Source organism: Erythrolamprus reginae, chromosome 7 (genome assembly GCF_031021105.1).
Source record: "Erythrolamprus reginae isolate rEryReg1 chromosome 7, rEryReg1.hap1, whole genome shotgun sequence".
Classification (NCBI taxonomy): Eukaryota; Metazoa; Chordata; class Lepidosauria; order Squamata; family Dipsadidae; genus Erythrolamprus; species Erythrolamprus reginae.
In genome coordinates this window covers 44,528,415-44,553,899 of record NC_091956.1, presented here as the reverse complement: position 1 = coordinate 44,553,899, position 25,485 = coordinate 44,528,415, and the positions used below count along the sequence as shown (strand labels likewise).

Below are 25,485 nucleotides of genomic sequence, written 5' to 3'. Positions count from 1 at the left end.
TACCAGTAGCATCCCATCACTGATCATGATCATGATCATCTCTTTCTCTCTTTCACTTTTCCATGTTGGAGATTAAATATTGAACCAGTTGCCAATTCATATTGTCTTTTAGCAGCTATACATTGGAAGCCAGATCAAAATTACCAATATGTATAATAAAATCTGCCCAATATATTTTTAAAATATATTTCTGTAATGCTGAATTTAAATTAAAAAAAACAACAAGCAAAATGAAAAATATCATAGATTCTTGCATTCCTATTTTGAATTCTTGCTTATTCAAGAATGTTCAAAGCCGTTTCTAATGGCCTAGCTCTCCTTTGATCCAGACATCTCTAAATTCAGTGCAAAATTTTACTTTATAGGGGAATAAATTTTCAGGAACAAAGAATTCTGTTAATATGTATTACTTCAAATGTTGCTTTTAAATTGTGTCAGTGTTTAATATTAATTTCCTTGGAAAAATAAACAGCTGTAGATGAAAATTCCAGAAATGTAACATAGCATATTACCCTTTATTATAATTTATATTATTTTATTTTATATTTTGAAAAAATGTTATTTGTAAAGTAATAATATAATTGTAAAGCACATTTAAGGGCAAAGACACAATTCTGAAACAACCCTGCTTTAAAAACACAAAACAACTCTTAAACATTGAAAATGAATTTTTGTACTTTAGTACCATTTAGTACCATTTTGAACATATTTAAAATGGTATTTTAGCTTACTACTTTTTAAAAAATTACTTTGTCTTTAACAATTAAAGCAAATTAAATTACGCAATGCAATTCTTACTATGGCTAATATCATCCTCTCTGTTTGTGTGGTTTTTATAATTTTTAAAATAGTTTTTAATGTTTTTATGTAAGGATGAAAGCCCGTTCTCTGAACCTGTGGGTTGGTTTCATTACCAGGCTAGGGTAAACTCTTCAGTGGATTTTAGAGGATGTCAGTATTAGTGTTCTGTTTATAAGGACTTCAGGTGTGGGTATATCAAGTGAGGGTCTTGTAATGGATCTTGTGATGAGTCAGGTATGAGTCATCAATTATCTAGCTACCCATCTCACAAAAACATGACTCTGGGCAGCACACAACAATGAATTAAGAAGAAGAATCACTAGCTGTATAAAAACACAATATACTGTATAAAGACACTCTAAGGAAAATGGAAAAAGAAAAACATCTAACATCACTAGAGACAAAGCACAAGTAACCTTACACCCAATTGTGTCTCTACCTGGAACACCAATGTACAAACTAGCAAAAACCCTGCAGAGGAAACTCAGAGACTTGATCAATGAGTCAACCCACTCAATGAATATAAGATCCCCTCCCCCATGTCTCTAAGCATGAGGAATCTGATTTGAATGCATTAAAATTAAAAACTGGGAACAATATAGACATAGGTATTTGTCTACCTGCTTACCTGCCTACTCGCCCACCTGTTCATCAATCCATTCACACACATAAATGATCCAATGATAGTAATGGTCAGCAGATGAAAATATCTGTTGAGGGGCTTTGGGTGAGATTGGAAAGGTGACTTTTCTACACAATAGATCCAAGGGATAGATGGGCCAAAGTAGCTCAACGTCACTTATTGAACTCCGAGCCTGGATGGATATTTCAGTACAGGATTCTTTGGTTCAATGAATTTAGCATCATGCATTGGTTCTCAGTGATATGACATTTGGGATTTTAGAGGGAGTGAACAATGGGGCTAAGAAGTATTAAAGGCAAGAAAAGACTGTGCAACCTGATTTAGGAGGTCTCCAGGCTTTAATGCTGGAGATGATCTGCTATAGTACTAACTGTGGATACTGAATTTCTAATTACCTGGCACCATGGGCCTTTGAATTAAATTGCAATGTAAGTTACTACATTTACCTTAGCAGAAAACTTTGTTTACTACTTATTTCCTGACTCTTAATACTCACAAAAAAAAATCCTCAACTCACGTCTATATACAGTGGAACCCCGACATAAGAGCTGCTCGACTTAAGAGCTACTCGAGATAAGAGCTGGGAGAGGAGAGACATTTTTTTTTTTTAAATTTATTACTTGGATTTGTATGCCACCCCTCTCCGCGATACGAGCCGAGAAGAGCCGGGCTGGCTTACTTTCCTTCCTTCCTACGCTGATGCAGAGCAAGCGTCGCGCCCCTCTGATGCTTTCGGCGGCTTCCGAAGCGACGCTGGGCTCTTTTGCCGCCAAAAGCGTCAGGGGGGCATGACGCTTTGTTCGAGTGGCTCTGCATCAGCGCGGGAAGGAAGGAAAGTAAGCCAGCCCGGCTCTTCTCGGCTCGTATCCCGGCACTTGGTGAGTGGAGAGGCGGTTGCCTCCCCTGCCGCCCCACTCTGGGGGTCCTTGGCTTCTGCTGGGGGTGGGGGGATCCGAACGCTGTTTTGAATTTCACATTCCGAGTGGCCCAAACGCCAAAGGCGAACTTCCGCACCTCAGGAGTTAGCTCGCAAACGGCGCGGCTGTTTTAAAACATCGCTGCCGGCCTGGGGGGGGGAGGGAAAGGGGGGAGAGGGGGGAGAGAAAGAGAGAGGGAGAGAGAGAAAGAGAGAGGGAAAGGGGGGAGAGGGGGGAGAGAAAGAGAGAGGGATAGAAAGAGAGAGAGAGTGAGAGATGCTCAGTGAGCCTTTCTTTGAAGTTGCCTTTCTTTCTTTCTTTCTTTCTCTCTCTCTCTCTTTCTTTTTCTCTCTTGCTCTCTTGCTCTTTCATTCTTTTTTCTTTCTCTTTCTTTCTTTCTTTCTTTCTTTCTTTCTCTTGCTTTCTCTCCTTCCTTCCTTCCCTCCTTCCATTTCTTTCATTCTCCCTCTCTATTTTTATTTCTCTTTCATTTTCTTTCTTTCTCTCTTGCTTGCTTTCTTTCTTGCTCTTTTTCTTTCTCTCTTTTACCTTCCCTTCCTCTATTTCTTGCTTTCCTTTTCCTTCCTCCCTTCTTTCCTCCCTCTACAGGATTGGGTGGCAGTGAAGTTACTCTCCCCTTTCATAAGTTTCCTTGCTTCCTTCCTCTGTTCCTGTCCCTTCACCCTTTCTTTCTTCCTTTCTTTCTTCCTTCCTTCCTTTCTTTCCTTCCTTCCTTTCCTCCCTCCATTTCTTTCTTTCCTTTTCCTTCCTCCCTTCTTTCGTCCCTCTACAGGATTGGGTGGCAGTGAAGTTGAATAAATAACTACAGTTTAATGAATAAAAATAAAAGTTTGCCATGTTGATTGTTTTGGGTAAAAAGAGGAAGGGAAGGAAAGCTCTCAGCTTATCATCTTATTAATAAGTAAAGTTACATTTATTCTTGCAATGTCTTTTTGCATAATTTAGACTAACTTTGTGAGTTTTTTGAGGGCTGGAACCAATTAAAATTATTTACATTAATTCCTATGGGGAAAAGTCGTTCGAGATAAGAGCTGCTCGACTTAAGAGCGCAGGTCCGGAATGAATTAAACTCGTATCTCGAGGTACCACTGTATTTACCCTTTGCCTTCTAGTTCAAAGGAAGCAATGCATTCTACCTAGTGTTTGTTCCTATTTCCAGCTGAGGTCTGACTGAGGCAGAGAATAGCTTCTATATCAATAGTACTAATTTCTATTGAAATTCATTTAAAATTATATCCATGGGAAGGGCATGTAGCCTTAAGGTCAACTCACAGTAATAAAAGGAATGAGCAGATATAGATAAAAATGAGCCTTGGTGTAACTTATTCTTCTCCAAAGGATATATCAAGAAATAAAACAGGAAGAGATAGTTTAGTATCCAAGCTTCCAGCATGGTTACCATGGTTTCTGTGTAGTGAGGAATAGGCTACCATGCAATTATTTTTCTTCCAATGGCAAATAAAAGGAACAGTGAGCCAGGGTGGCGCAGCAGGTAGAGTGTTATACTGCAGGGCACTGCAGTATAACACTGTAGATCAGCTGTTCAAATCTCATCACCATCTCAAGGTTGACTCATCCTTCCATCCTTCCGAGGTGGGTAAAATGAGGACCCGGATTGTGGGGGCAATATGCTGGCTCGGTTAAAAAGTGCTATTGTTAACATGTTGTAAGCCACCCTGAGTCTAAGGAGAAGGGCGGCATGCATAAATAAATAAATAAGTAAATAAGTAAGTAAGTAAGTAAGTAAGTAAGTAAGTAAGTAGGTAGGTAGGTAGGTAGGTAGGTAGGTAGATAAGTAAGTAAATAAATAAATAAATAAATAAATAACATAGGAAGTAAAATAATATAGTCTTTATGTCTTGTGCCAGAATTGTGAGGTGCAAGACCAATGTGCATTTAGCTATGAAATATCGTAACAACTATACCATGGTCTTTCCAGACTGAAGGATGACAATGCAAATCTTAACAATAGACAGTGTAACATGATGTACTCAAACAACTGTCAGAGATTCGTACTCTCCTTGCCTTCCATAAAGTCTAAAGATCCATCTCTGCTGCCAGGCTTGGGGCCATTGAAACTTTAATATCTTGCCCCAGGATGTATGGCATATGAATCTGGGGAGAGGTAGATATGGCGGGAGTCACAGGGCTAGCCGTTCTGGAGGAAAAAGAGATCGCTGCTTAATAGCGATCCCTTGTTCCGGTCCCGTGAGCTCAAACCGGAGCCCTGGTGACAAGTGTAATCCGGGCCCTGGGCTCAAGCTGCTGCTACTCAATGCCAGATCGGTCGTGAATAAAGCTCTCCTCATCCGGGATCTGATCCTGGATGAGGAGGCCGATCTGGCATGTGTTACTGAAACCTGGCTGGGCCCAGAGGGAGGGGTGCCTCTCTCGGAAATATGTCCAGCCGGGTTTCAGATATGGCACCAGCCTCGACCCCAGGGAAGGGGGGGAGGAGTGGCTATTGTAGCCAGGGAGAGCCTCCATCTGCGTAGACTCGTTGCTCCTGAGATCGCGGGTTGTGAGTCACTCCTTGTGAAGTTGGACTTAGGGGTTCAGGTGGGCTTGTTACTCACGTACCTGCCTCCCAGCTGCGTGTCAACAGCCCTGCCTGTGCTGCTTGAAGAGGTGGCCGGGCTGGCGGTGGAGTTCCCCGGACTCATTGTCCTGGGGGACTTCAATCTGCCGTCGCTCGGCGGCTCCTCAGGATTAGCACAGGAGTTCATGGCCACCATGACAGCCATGGACCTGACTCAAGTAGTTCAGGGTCCGACTCACAAGGGTGGACACCCCCCCCCGACATGATATTCCTCTCGGAGCAATTGAATAGTGGTCTGAGACTAAGGGGCTTAGAAGCATTGCCTTTGTCATGGTCAGACCATTTTCTACTGAGGCTCAACTTCCTGGCTCCAATCCTCCCCTGCAGGGAGGCGGAACCGATTAGGAGGTTCCGCCCCAGACGCCTGATGGACCCAGAGGGCTTTCAGAAGGCGCTTGGGGTTTTACCAGATTCGCTCATCCACAGCTCGGCAGAGTCTCTTGCTGAGGTCTGGAACAAGGCTGCAGCAGAGGCTCTTGACCGAATTGCGCCACTGTGACCTCTCTGTGGCACTAGACCCCATAGAGCTCCATGGTTCAATGAGGAGCTCCGGGAGTTGAAACACCAGAAGAGACGTCTAGAGAAGCGATGGAGGAAGAGTAAGTCCGAATCCGACCGAACACTTGTAAGAGCTTTTATTAAGACTTACAAAGTGGCGCTCAAGGCGGCAAGATGCGCGTACCATGCCGCCTTGATTGCATCAGCGGTATCCCGCCCGGCTGCCCTGTTTAGGGTGACCCGCTCCCTTCTAAATCAGGGGGGAGTTGGGGAACCCTTGCAGGGCAGTGCTGAGGAATTTAACTCGTTTTTCGCTGATAAAGTCGCTCGGATCCGAGCGGAACTCGACTCCAATTGCATAGCAGTATCGGCTGACAATGAGTCAGTCGAGGTGACTGGGGCTAAACGTCTTTGTCCATCTGTCTGGGAGGAGTTTGACTTGGTGACACATGATGACGTGGACAAGGCCATTGGAGCTGTGAGTTCTTCCACCTGCTTACTGGATCCGTGTCCCTCTTGGTTGGTTTCGGCCAGTCGAGAGGTGACACGGAGCTGGGTCCAGGAGATTGTCACCACCTCCTTGGGGAGGGGGTCCTTCCCGGCTCCTTATAAGGAGGCACTTGTGCGCCCCCTCCTCAAGAAGCCTTCCCTGGACCCAGCCGTGCTTAATAACTACCGTCCAGTCTCCAACCTTCCCTTTATGGGGAAGGTTGTTGAGAAGGTGGTGGCGCTCCAACTCCAGCGGTCCTTGGAAGAAGCCGATTATCTAGGGCCTGTACAGTCGGGTTTCAGGCCCGGTTACAGCATGGAAACTGCTTTGGTCGCGTTGATGGATGATCTCTGGCGGGCCCGGGACAGGGGCTTGTCCTCTGTCCTGGTGCTTCTTGACCTCTCAGCGGCTTTCGATACCATCGACCATGGTATCCTTCTGTGCCGACTGGAGGGGTTGGGAGTGGGAGGCACTGTTCTCCAGTGGTTCTCCTCCTACCTCTCCGGTCGGTCGCAGTCGGTGTTAGTGGGGGGTCAGAGGTCGACCTCTAGGTTTCTCCCTTGTGGGGTACCTCAGGGGTCGGTCCTCTCCCCCCTGCTATTTAATATCTACATGAAACCGCTGGGTGAGATCATCCAATGGCATGGGGTGAGGTATCATCAATATGCGGATGGTACCCAGTTGTACATCTCCACCCCATGTCCAGTCAGCGAAGCAGTGGAAGCGATGTGCCGGTGCCTGGAGGCTGTTGGGGACTGGATGGGTGTCAACAAACTCAAACTCAATCCAGACAAGATGGAGTGGCTGTGGGTGTTGCCTCCCAAGGACAATTCCATCTGTCCGTCCATTACCCTGGGGGGGGGGAACTACTGACCCCCTCAGAGAGGGTGCGCAACTTGGGCATCCTCCTTGACCCACAGCTGACATTGGAACATCATCTTTCGGCTGTGGCGAGGAGGGCGTTTGCCCAGGTTCACCTGGTGCACCAGTTGCGGCCCTATTTGGACAGGGAGTCATTGCTCACAGTCACTCATGCCCTTATCACCTCGAGGTTTGATTACTGCAATGCTCTCTACATGGGGCTACCTCTGAAAAGTGTTCGGAAACTTCAGATCGTGCAGAATGCAGCCGCGAGAGCCATCGTGGGGCTTCCCAGATTCGCCCACGGTTCTACAACACTCCGTGGCCTGCATTGGCTGCCGATCAGTTTCCGGTCACAATTCAAAGTGTTGGTCATGACCTTTAAAGCCCTACATGGCATTGGACCAGAATACCTCCGGAACCGCCTACTACCGCACAAATCCCAGAGGCCGATAAGGTCCCACAGAGTTGGCCTTCTCCGGGTCCAGTTGACTAAACAATGTCGTCTGGCGGGCCCCAGGGGAAGAGCCTTCTCTGTGGCGGCCTCGGCCCTCTGGAATCAACTACCCCCGGAGATTAGAACTGCTCCCACCCTCCTTGTCTTCTGTAAACTACTTAAGACCCATCTATACTGCCAGGCATGGGGGATTTGAGACACCTTTCCCCCAGGCTTATTATAATTTATGTTTAGTATGTATGTGCTGTTTGGTTTTTTAAATTGATAGGGTTTTTAGTTTTTTCTTAATATTAGATTTGTGCCTGTACAATATTGTTTTATCGCTTGTTGTGAGCCGCCCCGAATCTTCGGAGAGGGGCGGCATACAAATCTAATAAATTATTATTATTATTATTATTATTATTGTTGTTGTCTAATTTTTAACTGTGAGATTTTTAAAGTGTAATTTTATTGGATTTCTAACTTGTAATCCACCCTGAGTTTCAGGAGAAGGGTGGTATAGAAATTGAATGAACGAACAAACAAACAAACAAACAAATATTGTCAAATTGCAGATTATAAAATAACTATCTGGTTTTGCATGTGACAATGTGGCTCATCGGGACTATAATCTACAAGATCATGGGTACAGTATCATTATAGAAATCCCACCCCTTTTGTTTGTGCGTTTGGTGGCACATAATATAGGGGGAGGGGTAAACTTCAATGCTGCACCCACAATATTGCAGAGTTTGACACCTTTCAATACACACGGAGTGCTACTTTTTCATTTATTGTTTTAAACATTTGGGTGTATGCAGTCGTGTTTCCAGTTTCCAGAACTTATTGCATTCTACTGTTTTTTGAGTCAGTGTGAAATTTCTGGGAACTGACTGTAATAAGAATAAACTAACTTTGTGGTGTACCACTCTTTTTTGGAATATTTAAAGCACTGCTGTTTATGACTGTTATGAGATTTTGTAGATTGCTTTGCTCAGAAAAAAGTGAGATAAGAGATATGTTCAGATATGCATAAGAAACATCTGAACTTGTTGAATCATACCAAATCTATTTAGTCTTTTATCCAGTGACCCACTAGAGCCTTATAGAGAGAACACAAAGAAAAAAAAGTGATGAGAAGGAAAAGGGATAAATATGTTATTTTTAATATTCCATATAAAGCCATATTTTCCAGTGACAACTTTAGTTTTTTTTAAAAAAGTAGAATGTATAGCAAAATTTGTTGTGCTGCATTTTTAATTTGCTCTTCAGCACATTATTAGTGATAACAATAGCACTTAGACTTATATACCACTTCCTAATGCTTTACAGCTCTCTCTAAGTGGTTTAGAGTCAGCATATTGCCCACAACAACAATCTGGGTCCTCATTTTACGAATCTTGGAAGAATGGGAGGCTGAGTCAACCTTGAGATGATAAGAATCGAACTGCCAAATTGAAGGCAGCCAGCAGTCAGCAGAAGTAGCCTACAGTACTGAACTCTAACCACTGCACCAACATGGCCATCATCATAGAAAAGAAGTGTGTACGATAAATGCTTACCTTGAATGATATCTCATACTGTTCTCCTCCCCAGATTTCTAATCCAGGGTCATAGCCACCCAGATCCCAAAACCACTTTCTGTTAATAGCAAAAAGGCCTCCAGCCATAACGGGAGATCTAAGAAAAAAACACAAGATACTTCAAGTGATGGATATCATCATGGCATGATAGAAAATCCTGTTAATCCATCACAGATGCCGATATGTGCCAATTCTTGTTATTTTTCACAATATCACACACAAACATGGAGATTTTAAATCCTCCATATGATCTGGATTACATCTTGCATAATTATCAGTCAGCTACTAGCTAAGAATTCTGAGAATTATAGTTTAAACATATCTTGAAGATATCAGACAAGGAGAAACCTATTGCAAATTATATGTACAGTATTAGAATTGTTTCCAATTCACTACTTTAATATCAATATGTTTTCTACTAAGTGTGAGGTATTTAGATAGTTGTTCCATTGCCACCACAAAATCTCACAACAGATGAGATTATGGTTTAGGTTCAGCTACGATCTCATTCATATACTTGACTATGAAGACCACATTATCTTTAATAGAGTTACACAGTTTAGTTTCAGTAAGCATTATAGTATTACAATTAGATATGGGTAGTTCAAATGCTAGGTACAGTTTCAAGAAATTGCTACGTTGTTTCATGTTTTTGTCCTGCATAGATCTCCTGCAATAAAGAAAAAGCTACAACTAGCCCTAGCAAAGCCTAGGGGTGGGAAAATAAGAAAATAAATAAATAAATGTCTTCCCCTCTTAATCCCAATAATTTCTAAGAAAGGATGATTGCACTATATTCAAAGTGGGTTCCTCCCAGTTTGCCTGAACAGGTAGCAGCCCATTGGTGATGTTATGATGACATCACCAAACCAGATTGATTGGTGCCAGACCATGGGCACCATCATCATCTATATATATACATATGATCAAATCCCTTGTTGTGAGGCTACAACAAGGCCGAAATAGATCTATACTAGTCTCCCTTCATTTTCAAATTCAGCAAAAATATGTTACACATACAGAATAAAGTTTGTCATCTATGAAAAAATTAATTAAGTGCCTTGGAAATGGCCCTGTGTTGGGTCGAGAGGCAAAAGGAAGTATTAAACTCCTCCCATATTTGAATATACCAGGATGATTCAACAGAAAAAACATATGTATGTATATATATAGGTCTAGGCATACCCTAGAAAACACACATATATATATATATATATATATATATATATATATATATATATATATATATGTTAAATGTTTATACAAAATATAGTTTGTCGGCTATAAATATATTACTGCCTTGCAGTGGCCCTAGGTTGGGCCTATAGGCAAAAAAAAGGAGCTGTGACGTTCCTTAAAAATATACCAGGGTGATCCGACATAAGAATAAATATATATATATATATATATATATAGTATATAATATATAGTATATCATATTATATTAGTAAATAAACTCAAAATAGATCTATAGTAGTCTCCCTTTCTTTTCATTATCAGCAAAATATGTTGTGTGTGTGTGTGTGTGTGTGTGTTTGTGTGTGCGTGTGTGTGTGTGCATGTGTGTGTGTGTGTGTGCAATTTTTTAAAAAAAATTCTTCTGAGCATGTGCAGAAGCCAAGTTTCTGGCACTGTGCATGCAGTTGCCATCATGTTTTGGCTTTCCTTTTTTTATTTTTTATTTTTTGAATTTTTTTAAATTTTATTTTTCTTCTGAGCACATGCAGAAGCCCAGTTTCCAGCACTGTGTATGCAGTTGCCATCTTGAGGAAGTGAGCTGGCTATGAGGTCAGTTAGAACTCATCCCTGCTTGGGTTCCCTCAGCTATTGAGTCCCAGAAAGCAGCTTAAAAATGCCTCTTTTGCCTTCATAGACTATTTTCTGTCCTTGCCTCCTTTCCATTTTTATTTGGTTTTCCCTCCCACCCTGAAAGCAAAAGGAAGAGAGGGGGAGAATGGGGAAGAAGGATTCAAGAGTTGGAAAGGAAGGGATTGGGAAGAATGAGAATAAGGAGAGCTTCCCAGCTCAGGGAAGGCTTGGAGTCTAGAATCCAGAGGATGCTTTTCCTCTTCTCTCTTGTGGCACTTTTATTTCCACAGCAAACCCCCCCCCCCAACTCCAGTCTCTTTCCCTAAAAAACAGAGCTCTTAGTCCAAAGAAATTGGTGTGAAATGAAAGCAAGATTTAAAGGAAACAAAGTTGAGCTAGTTTGTAAGGAAAACAAATATTGTCAGTGCAATCCATATTAATATTCCAAACTAATGAGTCTTACTGTCTGGTTAAAATGGGTAGTACTCCAATTTAAAGAATAGCTCAGACTATTGCTATATATTTTTTGCTCCTATATTCTTTTGTTTAGGTATAAATTTTGTTAATGAAGAAATTAACATTGTCTGAATTATTTTGGAGAGGAAAATTGCCAGAAAGGAGAAGTTTACTAGGACAATGATGTCATGCAGAGAAAGGCAGAGATAGTCTTTGATTTATGACTAGTGTTGGGCGAATCGAACTTGCATAGTTCGGGTCTGTGCTGAACTTTGTGGGGTTTGGCATGCCGAACCCGAACCCAGACTTTTTCAGAAGTCAGTGTTCAGGTCCGGCGTTCGCTCGAACACCACAGTGGGAGGGAGGGGGAGGCAGGGAGGGCTCAAGCCGCCAACTCGGCTTGGAGGGGGGCAGGAGGGGCGACTGGGTCAAAGCTTTCACTACCTCCCCCTCCCGCCCACTGCCTGCTTGAAGCTGCCGGCCGGGATCCTGAATAGCTGGCCAGCAGAACCTGCCTCCCCAACTCTCTGGCCTGGCGTGAGGTGAAGAACTGGAGGGGGGTGTCAGGCTCCATCAAGCGGGTGATGGCCAGGAGCTGCCAAAAATCCCTGCCCCTAGTCTCTCTCATTTTGGTGGCTCCCAGCCATTACCCGCTTGATGGAGCCTGATACCCCCCCTCCAGCATTTCGCCTCCCATCGGGCCAGAGGTGTTGGGGTTGGGATTGGGGTTTGGCAAACCTACCCAAACTCCGATGGCAAGTTCGTCCGAACCTGCCGAACCTGAACTTCAACGGGTTCACCCAACACTACTTATGACCACAATTGATCCAAAAATTTTGGTTGCTAAGCAAGAGCATTGTTAAGTGAATTTTACCACATCTCCTGGCTCTAACAGTGATGTGCAAACTAGGAAAGTACATCTGAAAGCATGTGTAATGATCTAATGTACAGAGGTTATGGTTAAATGTGTGTCAGAAAATGGATTCTGGGTATGTTTTTCCAAAGGCATGTGTATAGTTTTACAAGAGAGGTGTGTGTGTGTGTGTTTACATACACATATAGTACATATAGTAGATAATGTATATTTTTGTGTCCCTTTCTGTAATACAGTGAACCCTCGAGTTTCGCGTCCTCAAGGATCGCGAAAGGGCTATTTCGCTAGTTTTCAACCCGGAAGTAAACTCCACCATCTGCGCATGCGTGCCCCTCCACGCATGCGTAGATGGTGGAGTTTCCCCGCCGGGCAGAGGCTTCCCTGGGTCTTCCCCCTCTTGCCCCGGTAAGACCCCAGCGGCGGTGGGCTGGAGCGCGAGCTTGGGGCACCCTAGCTCCGCTTCCCAGCTGGGAAGCGGAGCCGGCAACAGCGTGGGCGGGCGGGCGGCGCGGGAGCTTGGGGCAGCCTAGCTCCGCTTCCCAGCTGAGCGGATCTGGGGTTTCCCCAAGCGCGCGCGCGTTGCTGGGGCTGCTCCCCAGCTGGGGAGCGAAGCCGGGGGTTCTCCAAGCGCGCGCGCGTTGCTGGGGCCGCTCCCCAGCTGGGGAGCAGATCTGGGGTTTCCCCAAGCGCGCGCGCGTTGCTGGGGCTGCTCCCCAGCTGGGAAGCGGCCCCAGCAACGCGCGCGCGCTTGGGGAAACCCCAGATCCGCTTCGCTCCCCAGGAAACCCCAGGCGCGAGCAACGGGGTGGGCGGGCGAAGGGCGGGCGGCGGTGGAAGTAAAAACACCATCTGCACATGCGCAGATGGTGTTTTTACTTCCGCACCGCTACTTCGCGAAAAATCGATCATCGCTTGGGGTCCTGGAACGGAACCCTCGCGATGATCGAGGGTTCACTGTATATATGTACACATATGGCAAATATACATAGGATTAAATAGTATATTTGGATGTTCAGTAGTAGTAAATAGATAGGAAATGTGTATCTCACTGAGGCCTTTGAGGCAATACAAGGAGAGGATAGGCATCTTAATTCTTACCCTAACCCTTGACGTGAGTGATGTCAAGTTGGCCACACCCACCCAGTCACATAACCACCCAGTTACATGATCACCAAGCTACCCCCACTCAGTCACATGGCTGCCAAACCACTCCCACTGAGTCACATGACCATCAATTCACTCCCATTCAGTCATATGACCATCAAGCCACTCCCACAAAATCAAGCCATGCCCACAGAGTGGTAGTAAAAATATTTGGAACCCACCCGACTGTAAATGAGAGCTAGTTTCATATAGTGATTTGGGTGATGGAAATAATTGGAAAGCCTTCACATATTTGTTCTGATAAAAATTGTAAGAAGGAATGTTGTACATGCCACTTTGAACTTCTAGAAGAGAACTCATGACATGAAACTAAACTTCAACTACTTTATCATAATAATCTCTTTTTTTATTTCTTTTTATTGTTTTCTTAAGTACATATATCACATGTTGTTTGTTCGATTTACAGATCTTATCCAACTTTTTTACCTGTTACAATCATTCTTAGTTAAGTTGGGTCTTATAGGTAACACTATCTTAATACTATGCAATAAAGAACAGAATAAGAGTATTCAAAAGGTATTTGTTGTTTAGAATTTGTACTGCAATTTTGTATCTTATTATACAAGAAATTTCTTCTGAATCCATTCATGTCAATTACACCACATATTTTTAAATTCGTTAATTCTATTTCCCTTGAGTAGATTTGTCATCTCGTCCATTTCTGCACATGAGTATATCTTGTCTATTATTAAGTTTACATTGGGGGTCTGTTCATTTCTCCATGTTTGCGCTATCGCAATCCTGGTAGCTGTGTTTATATGTGTCAGTAAGAATAGTGTTTGCTTTGAGTATGATCTTTTCCAAATTCCAAGAAGCATGCCCTCGGGCGAGTACTCTATTTCTTCTTTTGTTATTTCCTTGATCCAGTTGTGGATAGTTTTCCAAATTTTTTGAATTTTAAAACAGGACCACCACATATGGAAAAAAGTGCCTTTTTCTTTTTACATTTCCAGCATAAATTTTGTAGTGCTGGGTAAATCTTGGCTAATCTCGCCGGGGGTAAGTACCATCTGTATAGGAGCTTATAATACTTTTCTTTATATGCGGAAGATAAAGTAATTTTAGTTATTACATTCCATGTTTTTTCCCATTCTGCTATATGACTTTCTCTTTGTATATTTTTCTCCCAGGCTAGCATGGGATTTTTAATCACCTCTTTTTCTTTGTCCTTTTCTAATAGGATCTGATATAGTTTAGTTATCTGCTTAGCCTCACATCCTGTCAAAATCTTATCCAAGGTTTGAGTGGAAATTGCTATGCCTGGTGTTTGTTTGTCCTTATTGTATCTGGATTTTATTTGTATATATGCCCACCAATCGATCTTATAGTTTTGTGACTCCAATTCTTGTTTAGTTTTTAAGTCCCCATTTGGGCGTAAAATATCTTTATAACTGATAGTCTTAGTTGGGTCTATCAGGTTTGGATATGCTATAGCTTCCATGGTAGATACCCTATCAAAAGCTTTTTGTGCATCCAGGAAAGCAAGCGCTACTTGTTCTCCTGGATGAGCTTCACAATATTCTATAATATCTAGAACCGTCCTTGTACAAGTTGAGATTTGTCTGTTTGGCAGAAAGCCATTTTGGTCCGAGTTAATTATTTTATTTAGTATATTTTTTAATCTTTCTAATAAAATTGTCATAAAGATCTTATAATCCGCGTTTAATAGGGATATTGGTCTGTAATTTCTTATTTTTTGTTTGTCTGAACCTTCTTTGAGTATCGTTGTAATATATGACTCTCTCCAGGTATTCGGAATTTTGGCTTGCTCCAGGATTTCATTATATGTTTCCAGCAATATGGGTTCAAATAGTCATAATAATCTTAATATGGAGGTATGCTTTCTCTAATGTACATTACTACATCTTTTCTCACATAGTCTCAATTTGCACATGCCTCAAGAAGAAACATTTTAATTGAATATTTTAATGAACGCATTTAATTCCAAAAGCTGAAATAGCTATACAGTGGTACATCTACTTAAGAACGCCTACGGCTGAAACTATTGGAGGAATACTCCAGGTGGACCCCACAGAAATTTTGAAAGAAATCGATGAAGTTTTTAGAATTTCAAATAGCTACATTCGTCGCCACAATCTCCCGAGAGAGATCCATATCAAGTTTGCAAGAAAGACTCTGCGAGATGATATACTGCACTTGGCAAGAACATCAAAATTGCAACACAAAGGACTTGAAATAAAAATATTAAAACAAGTCCCAAGAAGTGTCAGAGAAAGTAGAAGAGACTATCAGTTTCTAACTAGAATTCTGATCAAAGAAAATATAACCTTTCGCTGGCTCATTCCAGAAGGAATATCATTGACTTGGCGCTCTAGAAGATACAAGTTGGAAAATCTTGATCAAGCAACGGACTTTTTTGAAAACAGTGGTATAAGCCAACTGGATCAATCAGCAAAGCAACAAACTGTTCAACAGCAGCCAGTACAACAGCAACCAGTGAAAGAATCAGCAACACAACAGGAGCAAGCCATGGGGGCTACTGCTCAGATAATAGAGCAGGACCAAGGCACTAGAAGAGTTCAACCTCAGCGCGAAACCAAAAAACCTAACAAATGACAATAAGTAAAGACTTAAAAATTTTCTCCGTAAATGTGAATGGACTTAATGAACCAAGGAAAAGGAAACAAATCTTTTCCAAAATCAGAAGCCAAAATGCTCAAATTGCAATATTACAAGAAGTGCACATAAAAAAAAGTAATCAGAAATTATTATTGAATTCTAAAATTGGAAAAATGTATGCTGCATTAGCAGACCAAAAAAAAAAATAGGAGTAGTGATGTATGTTGAGAATTCTATAAATTCCAAACAAATATTTAAAGATGATGAAGGTAGAATTTTGATTGTACAAGTTGACATTGAACCTAGACCTCTGGTTATTGTTTCGATTTATGCCCCTAATGAAGATCAAATGACATTTTATAAAAAATTACATCAAATAATAATAGAGTTAAACATCGAAAATATATTAATAATTGGTGATTTCAATGCTATTACAAACAGACAATTAGACCATTCGGGGGGGGGGGGGAATAATAAAAGTAAAAAAAGAAGAAAGAATCTATTACCTAGTACTTTCCAAAAAATGAAAGCAGAATTATTATTAAATGATATCTGGAGGGAAAGATACCCCCACAAGAGACAATATACTTTTTACTCTAACCCCCACAAAATTTGGACAAGAATAGACATGGTATGGGCTCCAAAAATAACTGCAGAACAAATAAAAGAGGTCAAGATAGATGTTAATACATGGGTAGATCACAATCCTGTAGTAGTTTATATGAGAATTAATAATAAATAGGTTAATTGGCGGATGAATAGAAATATTTTGAAAGACAAGAAATACAAGGATTGGATTGAAAAAGAATTAAAAATATTTTTTGAAATTAATAAAAACTCAGACACTACTCCACAAAACCTATGGGACACAGCTAAAGCATACATAAGAGGATTAACGATATCTTACACAGCAAAATATAACAAGGAAAACAAAACAAAATATGAACAACTAATAAATGAACTAAAACAATTAGAATCTTTATCACAACAAAATACAAAGAATAAAGATTTGAAAACAAAAATAAATGTAACCAAACATAAAATTAGATTGATAGAACAAAACCAAATAACTGAAAAAATAAAAAGAGCAAAACAATATTACTTTGAACATGCGAATAAGCCAGGCAGATGGTTAGCATATAAACTTAGAAAACAGAGGCAATCAAAACTAATTAAAAAATTAGAAGATAAGGACGGCATAATAAAATATGACACAGAGGGAAAAGCAGACATTGTGTATAATTTTTTCAAAGAACTATATAAAAAGGATAATACTAGCGAAGATGAAGTTTTTAATTACTTAGAACAGTGTTTCCCAACCTTTTTTGAGCCGCGGCACATTATTCATATTTTCAAAATCCTGGGGAACATTGAAGGGGGTGGGGGTGGGCTAAAGAAAAGTTTGGACAAAAAACCCCTCTCTCTTCCTCCCTTTCGCTCTATTTCTCCCTCTTTCTCTCTTTTCCTTCCTTCCCTTCTTTCTCTCTCTCCATCCGTCTTTCTTTCTTCCTCTCTTTTTTGCTCTCTTTCTCTCTCCCTCCTTCCCTTCCTCTGTCTTTCTCTCTCCCTTGCTCTCTCTCTCTGTCTCTCTTGCTATCTCTTTCTTGCTTTTTTCTCTCTCTCTTTCACTGTCTTGCTATATGTCTCTTTCTTTCTCTTTGCCTCTCTTGCTAAGTCTCTCTTTTTCTCTTGCTATGTCTCTCTTTCTTTTTCTCTCTCTCTGCCTCTCTTGCTATGTCTCTTTCTCTCTCTTTCTCTGCCTCTCTTGCTGTCTCTCTTTCTTGCTCTGTCTCTCTTTCTCTGTCTCTCTTGCTATGTCTCTCTTTCTCTCTCTCTCTGCCTCTCTTATATGTCTCTCTTTCTTTCTCTTTCTCTTTCTCTCTCTCTGCCTCTCTTGCTAAGTCTCTCTTTTTCTCTTGCTATGTCTCTCTTTCTTTTTCTCTCTCTCTGCCTCTCTTGCTATGTCTCTCTTTCTCTGCCTCTCTTGCTGTCTCTCTTTCTCTGCCTCTCTTGCTATGTCCCTCTTTCTCTCTCTCTCTCTTGCTATGTCTCTCTTTCTCTCTCTCTCTGTCTCTCTTGCTATGTCTCTCTTTCTTTCTCTTTCTCTTTCTCTCTCTGCCTCTCTTGCTAAGTCTCTCTTTTTCTCTTGCTATGTCTCTCTTTCTTTTTCTCTCTCTCTGCCTCTCTTGCTATGTCTCTCTTTCTCTCTCTCTTTCTCTGCCTCTCTTCCTGTCTCTCTTTCTTGCTATGTCTCTCTTTCTCTCTCTCTCTGCCTCTCTTATATGTCTCTCTTTCTTTCTTTCTTTCTTTCTTTCTTTCTCTCTCTCTCTCAATTGACCGCCACGTCAGGGCTCCCGCTTGCAGTCAGCTGAGAGAGAGAGAGAGCGCTCCCTCTCCCCGCCGCCTAGAGCTCCCTCTCGCCGCAGCCATCTCCCTGCAACTGCCTGCGGCCGCTGCAGCCCCCCCCCTCCCACCGGGCCACAAAGGACATTTGCCGCCGACGCCAGTGAAGCTTCAGCTGGGCGGGGCGCTGCCGGTACTTCCCTCCTGGGGCTCCCGCTCGCAGCTGTCCCCCGGCTTCTGCTCGATGCCGCGGTTTTCGGCGCTGTCCTGCTGTGCCCCAAAGAAGGAAGGCGGGAAAAAGGCGAGAAGAATGGAGCTCTCCTCCTTCCTCCCTTCCGTCTTTGGGGCCCAGCAGGACAGCGCCGAAAACCGTGCAATCGAGCAGGAGCCAGGGGACAGCTGCGAGCGGGAGCTCAGTGCAAGGAGCCGCTGACTGCGGGCCCCAATTTGCCCGGGGCCCGGTAGCGCGCTCCCTGTAGTACCCGTCTATCGGCGGCCCTGGCTTTGCGCCATGAAGAGAAAACAGCAGCAGGGAAAAGTCGGCCGTTTTCTCTTCATGGCGCAAAGCCACACAGTCCCGGACTCTCGGATTCCTCGCCCCAAGGCAGGAGGCGGTGGCGGAGAAGAGTGGGCGGATCGGGCAGGCAATGGGGCAGGACGGAGAAGCCAGGGGCGCGTTTGGCCGGAGGCACCGTGGGGAGCAGGGGCAGGGTGGTGCGGCAGTAGGAGTAAAGGGAGCCGCGGCTGCCCCTGCCTTCCCACGGTGCCTCCGGCCAAACACGCCCCTGGCTTCTCCGCCCTGCCCCATTGCCCGCCCGATCCGCCCACTCTCCTCCGCCGCCTCTCGCCGCGGCACACCTGACAGTGTCTCGCGGCACACCACTGTGCCGCGGCACACCGGTTGGGAAACGCTGACTTAGAACACTCAAAATTACCACAAATAACGGAAGACCAACAGGCTATTATGGATGGACCAATAACAATGGAAGAACTCCTAACAATAATTAAAAAACAGAAAAACAACAAAGCCACTGGCCCAGATGCCATACCGGCAGAATGGTATAAAATAGAAAATGAAACAATAAGAAATAATATGTTAGAAACTTTTAACGAATGTAGACTTGAGGGTAAAATTCCCAAATCCTGGTCAGAATCATTAATAACCCTAATTCATAAGTCGGGTACGGAACCAGAAAAAATTAAAAATTACAGACCTATATCATTATTAAATGTAGATTATAAGATATTTAGTGCTATATATGCAGACAAACTCAAAAAAGTTATAAATGGGATAATACATCAAGACCAAAATGGCTTTTTACCAGGTAGACAAATTAAAAATAACCTTAGAGTTGTCATAAATACGTTAGAATATTATGAGCAACACCCAGGGAAAACATTATCATTAATGTTCTTAGATGCCCAAAAAGCCTTCGACAACGTTAATTGGATATTTATAAAAATGCAATTAAATAAAATGAAATTTGGTCCAAAATTTGTTAATTTAATAGACGCCATTTATTCAAAACTAACAACGAACATAATACTAAATAATGAACAATTGGTAACCCTTGAGATAAACAAGGGAGTTCGCCAAGGTTGTCCTATATCACCTTTGTTATTCATTATGGCTTTGGAGACTTTATTAATTAGGATAAGAGCAGACCCCAAAATAAAAGGCCTAACTGTAGGAGACGAGACTTATAAAGTCCAAGCCTTTGCAGACGATTTGACTTTTATAATTGAAGAACTGATAACGACAGTCCCAATACTAATGCAGACAATAGAACATTACGGAAAGGTAGCAGGTTTAAAGTTAAACAAAAGTAAAACACAATTTTTAACCAAAAATATGAGTAAAATACAAGAAACCAAATTAGAATATATTTCTGGAATAAAGATTGCCAAAAAAGTAAAATATTTAGGAATATGGTTAACAGCTAAAACAATAACATTAAAAAATGATAATTATATAAAATTATTGACAGAAATCAAAAAAGATTTAGAAATCTGGAACAACTTAAAAATATCCTTTCTAGGAAGAGTGGCAACAATTAAGATGAATATTCTGCCTAAAATTTTATTTCTTTTTCAGGTAATTCCAATAAACCCAGGGGGTATTTTTTTAAAAAAACTTAACAAACATAGTTAAAAAAAATTTATGGCAAGGGAAAAAAGCAAGGATAAAAATAAATTGTCTAGAAGATATTAAAGAAAGGGGCGGATTTGGACTTCCAAATTGGAAATTATATTATCAGGCGGCCGCCTTAACATGGATTAGAGATTGGATAACTTTAGAAAATAAAAGAATATTAAATCTAGAAGGGCATGATCTCATGCTTGGATGGCATGCTTTCATATGGTATGATAAGGAGAAAAACCACTCATACTTTAAAAGACATACATTAAGGAAATATCTATTAGAAGTTTGGAAAGATATAAGGAAAAATCTTTTTTTAACTATTCCAGAATGGCTTGCCCCTCTAGAAGCAATAATACACCCAAAGTCCATAAAGGACAAAAAAATTATAAGATATAAAGATCTATTAAATGACCAAATGAAATTAAAATCTAGGATCAAACTACAAGAGGAAGGGATAACAATAGATTGGTGGCATTATGCACAGATACGATCCAGATACCAGAAGGATAAAACACTTTATATTTTCAATAAGAATAAAAATTTATTAAGTAATTTAATTACCCTTAACCAAACAAAAACAATAGGGAAAATATATAAATTTCTCATTGCACACAAAAATATAGAGCTAACTCTAAAAGATAATATGATAAGATGGTGCAAAAACATTGGTAAAGAAATAGTCATAGATACATGGGAGAAAGTTTGGATTAATAATTGGAAAATGACCAAATCAGTATCATTAAAAGAAAACCAAATCAAAATGTTTTATAGATGGCATCTCCCACCAAACAGGATAGCAAAAATGTTCCCTAAAACTTCTCCATTGTGTTGGAAATGCAAGAAAGTAATAGGAACCTACTACCATCAATGGTGGACATGTGGTAAAGCCAAAATATATTGGAAGATGACAGAGAAAATAATAAAAGAAATTATAAAGCAAGATATAGAAATTACCCCGGAATTTTATTTATTAGGAATTACTAACCAAATTTATAAGAAAGAAATTTTATATTTAATTATACATATATTAACTGCGGCTAGAATTATTTATGCGCAGAATTGGAAGGGGGAGGAAGTCCCCAAAGAAGAAGAAGTTATTGCAAAAATATTAGATTGCGCTGAAATGGATATGACGACAAGACATTTAAATGATCAAGAAGATACTAAGTTCTACGAAACATGGAACAAAGTTTATAAATGGATAGATAAGAAAAAATAAGATATATAATCTATTTTTAGTTAATATGTTATACTTGTTTTTACTTGGGTTATATTAGTACTAGTTAAATTTAGTAATATAGTAAGAATTTTAGTTTTATATATATATTAGTAAAAATGTGAAAAACTTTAATTCAAATTTAGTAAAAAAATTTAATATTCAACATATATCTAATTATGTATTCTTTTTCTGTATTTGAATTTATACTTTCAAGACAAGCGGGGAAAATGTATCCCCATTCTGTGTTTAATCTTTGTATGTTTGTTTGTCTATTTTATGAAAATCAATAAAATTTATTTTTTAAAAAAAGAAAAAAAAGAACGCCTCTACTTAAGAACTTTTCTAGATAAGAACTGGGTGCTCAATTTTTTTTTGCCTCTACTTAAGAACCATTTTCTACTTAAAAACCGGAGCCCAGAAAAGAGAGTGGCATGAAGGCCCGGCCAGTTTCCTGCCATAGCCCTTTTAATCCCAGCCACCTGGGCTGCCAGAGGAGCCTTTTGGTGATGCTTAAGGAGGCTTTGGCAGTCCAGAGTGAACGAAGCATTTTCCTTTCTCTGGGCACTTGGACAGGGAATAAACCTCTGCCAGCGCCCAGAGAAAATAAACGCTTCCTTTGCTCTGGGCAGCCGAGGAGTCACCACAGTGAAGGAAAAGCGCTGGCAACAAAGTGAGTGAGAGAGAGGAGAGGGAAGCCCTTCATCATGGTAAGGAAGAGGCAGCAGGTAGCAGCAGCAGCAGTTAGTGTATGGGAGGCAGTGTAGGGGAGGCAGCCTTGTGTCAGATGTATTGGAGGCACGTGCTCCTTCTTGCCGCCTTTTTTTTTAAGCCTTAAAGTTTTGGATTTTTTTGATTCCCCTCACTTCACCTTTGGCATTGACTGTCCTCCTCCTCTTCCCACCCAAATTCTGAACTTTTATTTCTTTCCTAATGGTTTTGCATGCATTATTGGCTTTTACATTGATTCCTATGGGAAAAATTGCTTCTACTTAAGAATGTTTCTACTTAAGAACCTGGTCACAGAACAAATTAAGTTCTTAAGTAGAGGTACCACTGTTATCTTGAAATTTTCAGCCCACCAAAATAAATGCTATATATAAATACTATGTTCATAGCATTTACTTCCCACACCTAGGCAATATTCATATTTATTGAACTCATAGCAAAATGTTTTAGAATAAAATGAGCCTATAACAATTTTATTAAGATTTTTTTATTTTGGAAAATTTCAGAATGTTTTGGAGTAAAAACAGAGTTATAATTTTAACTTTACAGTGTGATATGGTCCATTCACTATCTATTAGGTAGCAAGTCTCGCAAGTTTGTGTTTGCAAAGAAAAATTTACAGATACACTGCCATTTGAAAGAAAGGTGAGACATAAAATTAATTTCCTAACTATCTAATTATCAACTAGAGACATAAATAAATATTGTTAGAGCAAAGACCTATGCTAAAACTAATCACATTGGTCTATGATTCAGTGACTACATAATTCAGAACTAAGATTCTGAAAATATTCCTTTCTTTTGAAAGAAATTAAATTCAATATTTAAAATATATTTAACTATGAGAAGTTTCATTCAACCACAGTATTAGAAAACAATATTTGCATGCCAACAAATATACAAATTAGATACAATTCTATAGAATATGGAATAACTAATATTGGTTTTGTGTGACTGCCCTCCCTTTTAATTTACATTACATAATCCGCCCCGAGTCTTTGGAGAGGTGTGGCATACAAATCTAATAAATAATAACAATAACAATAACAACAACAATAATAATGATGATGATGATGATGATAATAACAACAATTATTATTATTATTATTATTATTATTATTATTATTATAACAGATTCAGTTTTGGGATTCATTAAAATATAGAAAATAGTTGAAGATTTTTTGAGTGATTTCCTCTAACCATTTTTGAATTTTACACCTTTTTTTTTTTGTGATGCTGCAGGCCCACCACATATGGTAATATGATCTAGTCTTGTAGTTACACTTCTGACATTTGGAAAATAAATTTGATACTTTTTGGCCAATCTCGCTGGGGATGAATTCCATATATAATACATTTTGTAGATGTTTTCTTTGTTAGCAGTTGCTTTTGTAAGTTTATAATTTTTGTTCCAAAGTCTATCCCATTGTTCCAGAGTTATATTATGCTCAAGGTTCTTGGCTCAGCTAATCATGTTCCTTTTAATACTTCCTCCTCCTATATCTTAACAAAATTTATATAATTTGGTTTTGTTTTCCTTTCTTGTGCTAGTAAAACTTTATCTAATTCTGATTGTTTCCCTTGTATACCAAATTGTTTTTTATCCTTATTTATTCCTGTTTTAATTTGAAAATGTGGCCACCAATCAATATTTATTCCTTGTTGTTACAATTTTTGAACTGATTTTAGTTCTCTCTCATCTAGAATTTCTGAGTATCTAACCATTTTATTAAGGTCTATTGTATTTGGGTGAGTCATTGCTTCCATGATGGATAGCTAGTTCAGGATTTTCATGTAATGGTTCTTTTTTTTTGTCCAAATTCTAAACAGTCAGTCCCAAATCATGTGTCTTTGGAAATATAAATGTGTTCTTATTTTTCTCTTCTCAGAGGAATCCGTGCCAGCCTACTTATAAATCATATCCTTCTAATGTTAATGTTCTTCTATTTTTAAATTGGATCCAATCTCTTAACCATGTCAAAGTGGTTGATAGTAGAGTTCCCACTCTGGAAGGACAAATTTTGAGACAATGATGAATCAGCATGCAAACGGGAAGTTGAACAACTATCCTTGTGGTGTGACCAGAACAATCTAGAACTGAACACTCAAAACCATAGAAATGGTGGTAGACAATGTTCCCTGTAAGGCGCACAGCCACACACACAAAAGCAACCCCCCGCGCAGCGTTTTCTAAGGCCGCACACAATGGAGCTGGGCGTTGGAGTTGGGGCGGAGGCCAGCAAAGTTTCCCCCTGTGCTAAATGTCATGCGCGGTGCGCACGCGCTCCTCATCCCCCTGCCAGCCCACCAGCATGATGACTGTCTGGGGGAGAGCATGGATCGTGCCCCGCTTTCTGCCAGCGCCGGCACGATGATCATCGGGGGGAGCGCAGATCGTGCCCCACTTTCTGCCAGCACCAGCATGATGATCATCAGGGGAACACGGATCGTGCCCCGCTTTCTGCCAGCGCCGGCACAATGATCATCGGGGTTGGTAGCACAGATTGTGCCCCGCTTTCTGTCAGCGCCAGCACGATGATTGTCAGGGAGAGCGTGGATCCCGCCCCACTTTCTGCCAGTGCTGGCACAATGATTATCAGGGGGAGCGCATATCGCGCCCCGTGTTCTGCCAGCGCTGGCATGATGATCGTGGGGGTGGGCAAAAGAGAGGGAGAGAGAGAGAGAGAAAGAAAGGGGGAAAGATAAAGAGTGAAAGAAAGAGAGGGGGAGGGAGAGAGAGAGAGAAAGCAAGAGAGAGAGAGCAACAGACAGCAACAGACAAAGAGCAAGAGAGGGAGAGAGAAAGAGAAAAAGAACGTGAGAAAGAGGGAGGAGAGAGAAAGAGAGAGAAAGAAAGCAAGAGAGAGAGAGAGAGAAAAGGAGAGGAAGGAGGGAGGGAAGGAAGGAGAAATGGAGGGAAAAGGAAGGAAGGAAGGAAAAAGAAAAGGAGGAATGAAGGACTTCTCCCCTCCTCTAAATAGTACATTTACCTAATCCAATATTTAAAACTTATTTCAGCCCATCTAACATTTAGCCAATTAATACTTATCTCGAAAGCAATGTGAGAAAATATTATTTTACTGAAAGAGTAGTAGACCCTTGGAACAAACTTCCAGTAGACGTGGTTGGTAAATCCACAGTAACTGAATTTAAACATGCCTGGGATAAACATATATCCATCCTAAGATAAAATTCAGAAAGTAGTATAAGGGCAGACTAGACGGATTATGAGGTTTTTTCTGCCATCAGTCTTCTATGTTTCTATGTCTCTACATTTCTTACTTAATTATTAATCTTAAATTTCAAGTTGAGAAAAGGAAAA

General features: G+C 40.7%; 1 protein-coding gene across 10 annotated transcripts in view; it reads right to left on the bottom strand.

Moving 5' to 3' along the window:
• Positions 1 to 25,485, bottom strand: part of LOC139170349 (polypeptide N-acetylgalactosaminyltransferase-like 6) — a 306,275-nt gene that overhangs the window by 106,182 nt on the left and 174,608 nt on the right. For all 10 annotated transcript variants that reach the window (XM_070757439.1, XM_070757437.1, XM_070757438.1 and 7 more), the window contains one exon: positions 8,829 to 8,946. In XM_070757439.1, the coding sequence (XP_070613540.1) occupies positions 8,829 to 8,946 (118 nt within the window). The remainder of the gene's footprint in view (positions 1 to 8,828; positions 8,947 to 25,485) is intronic.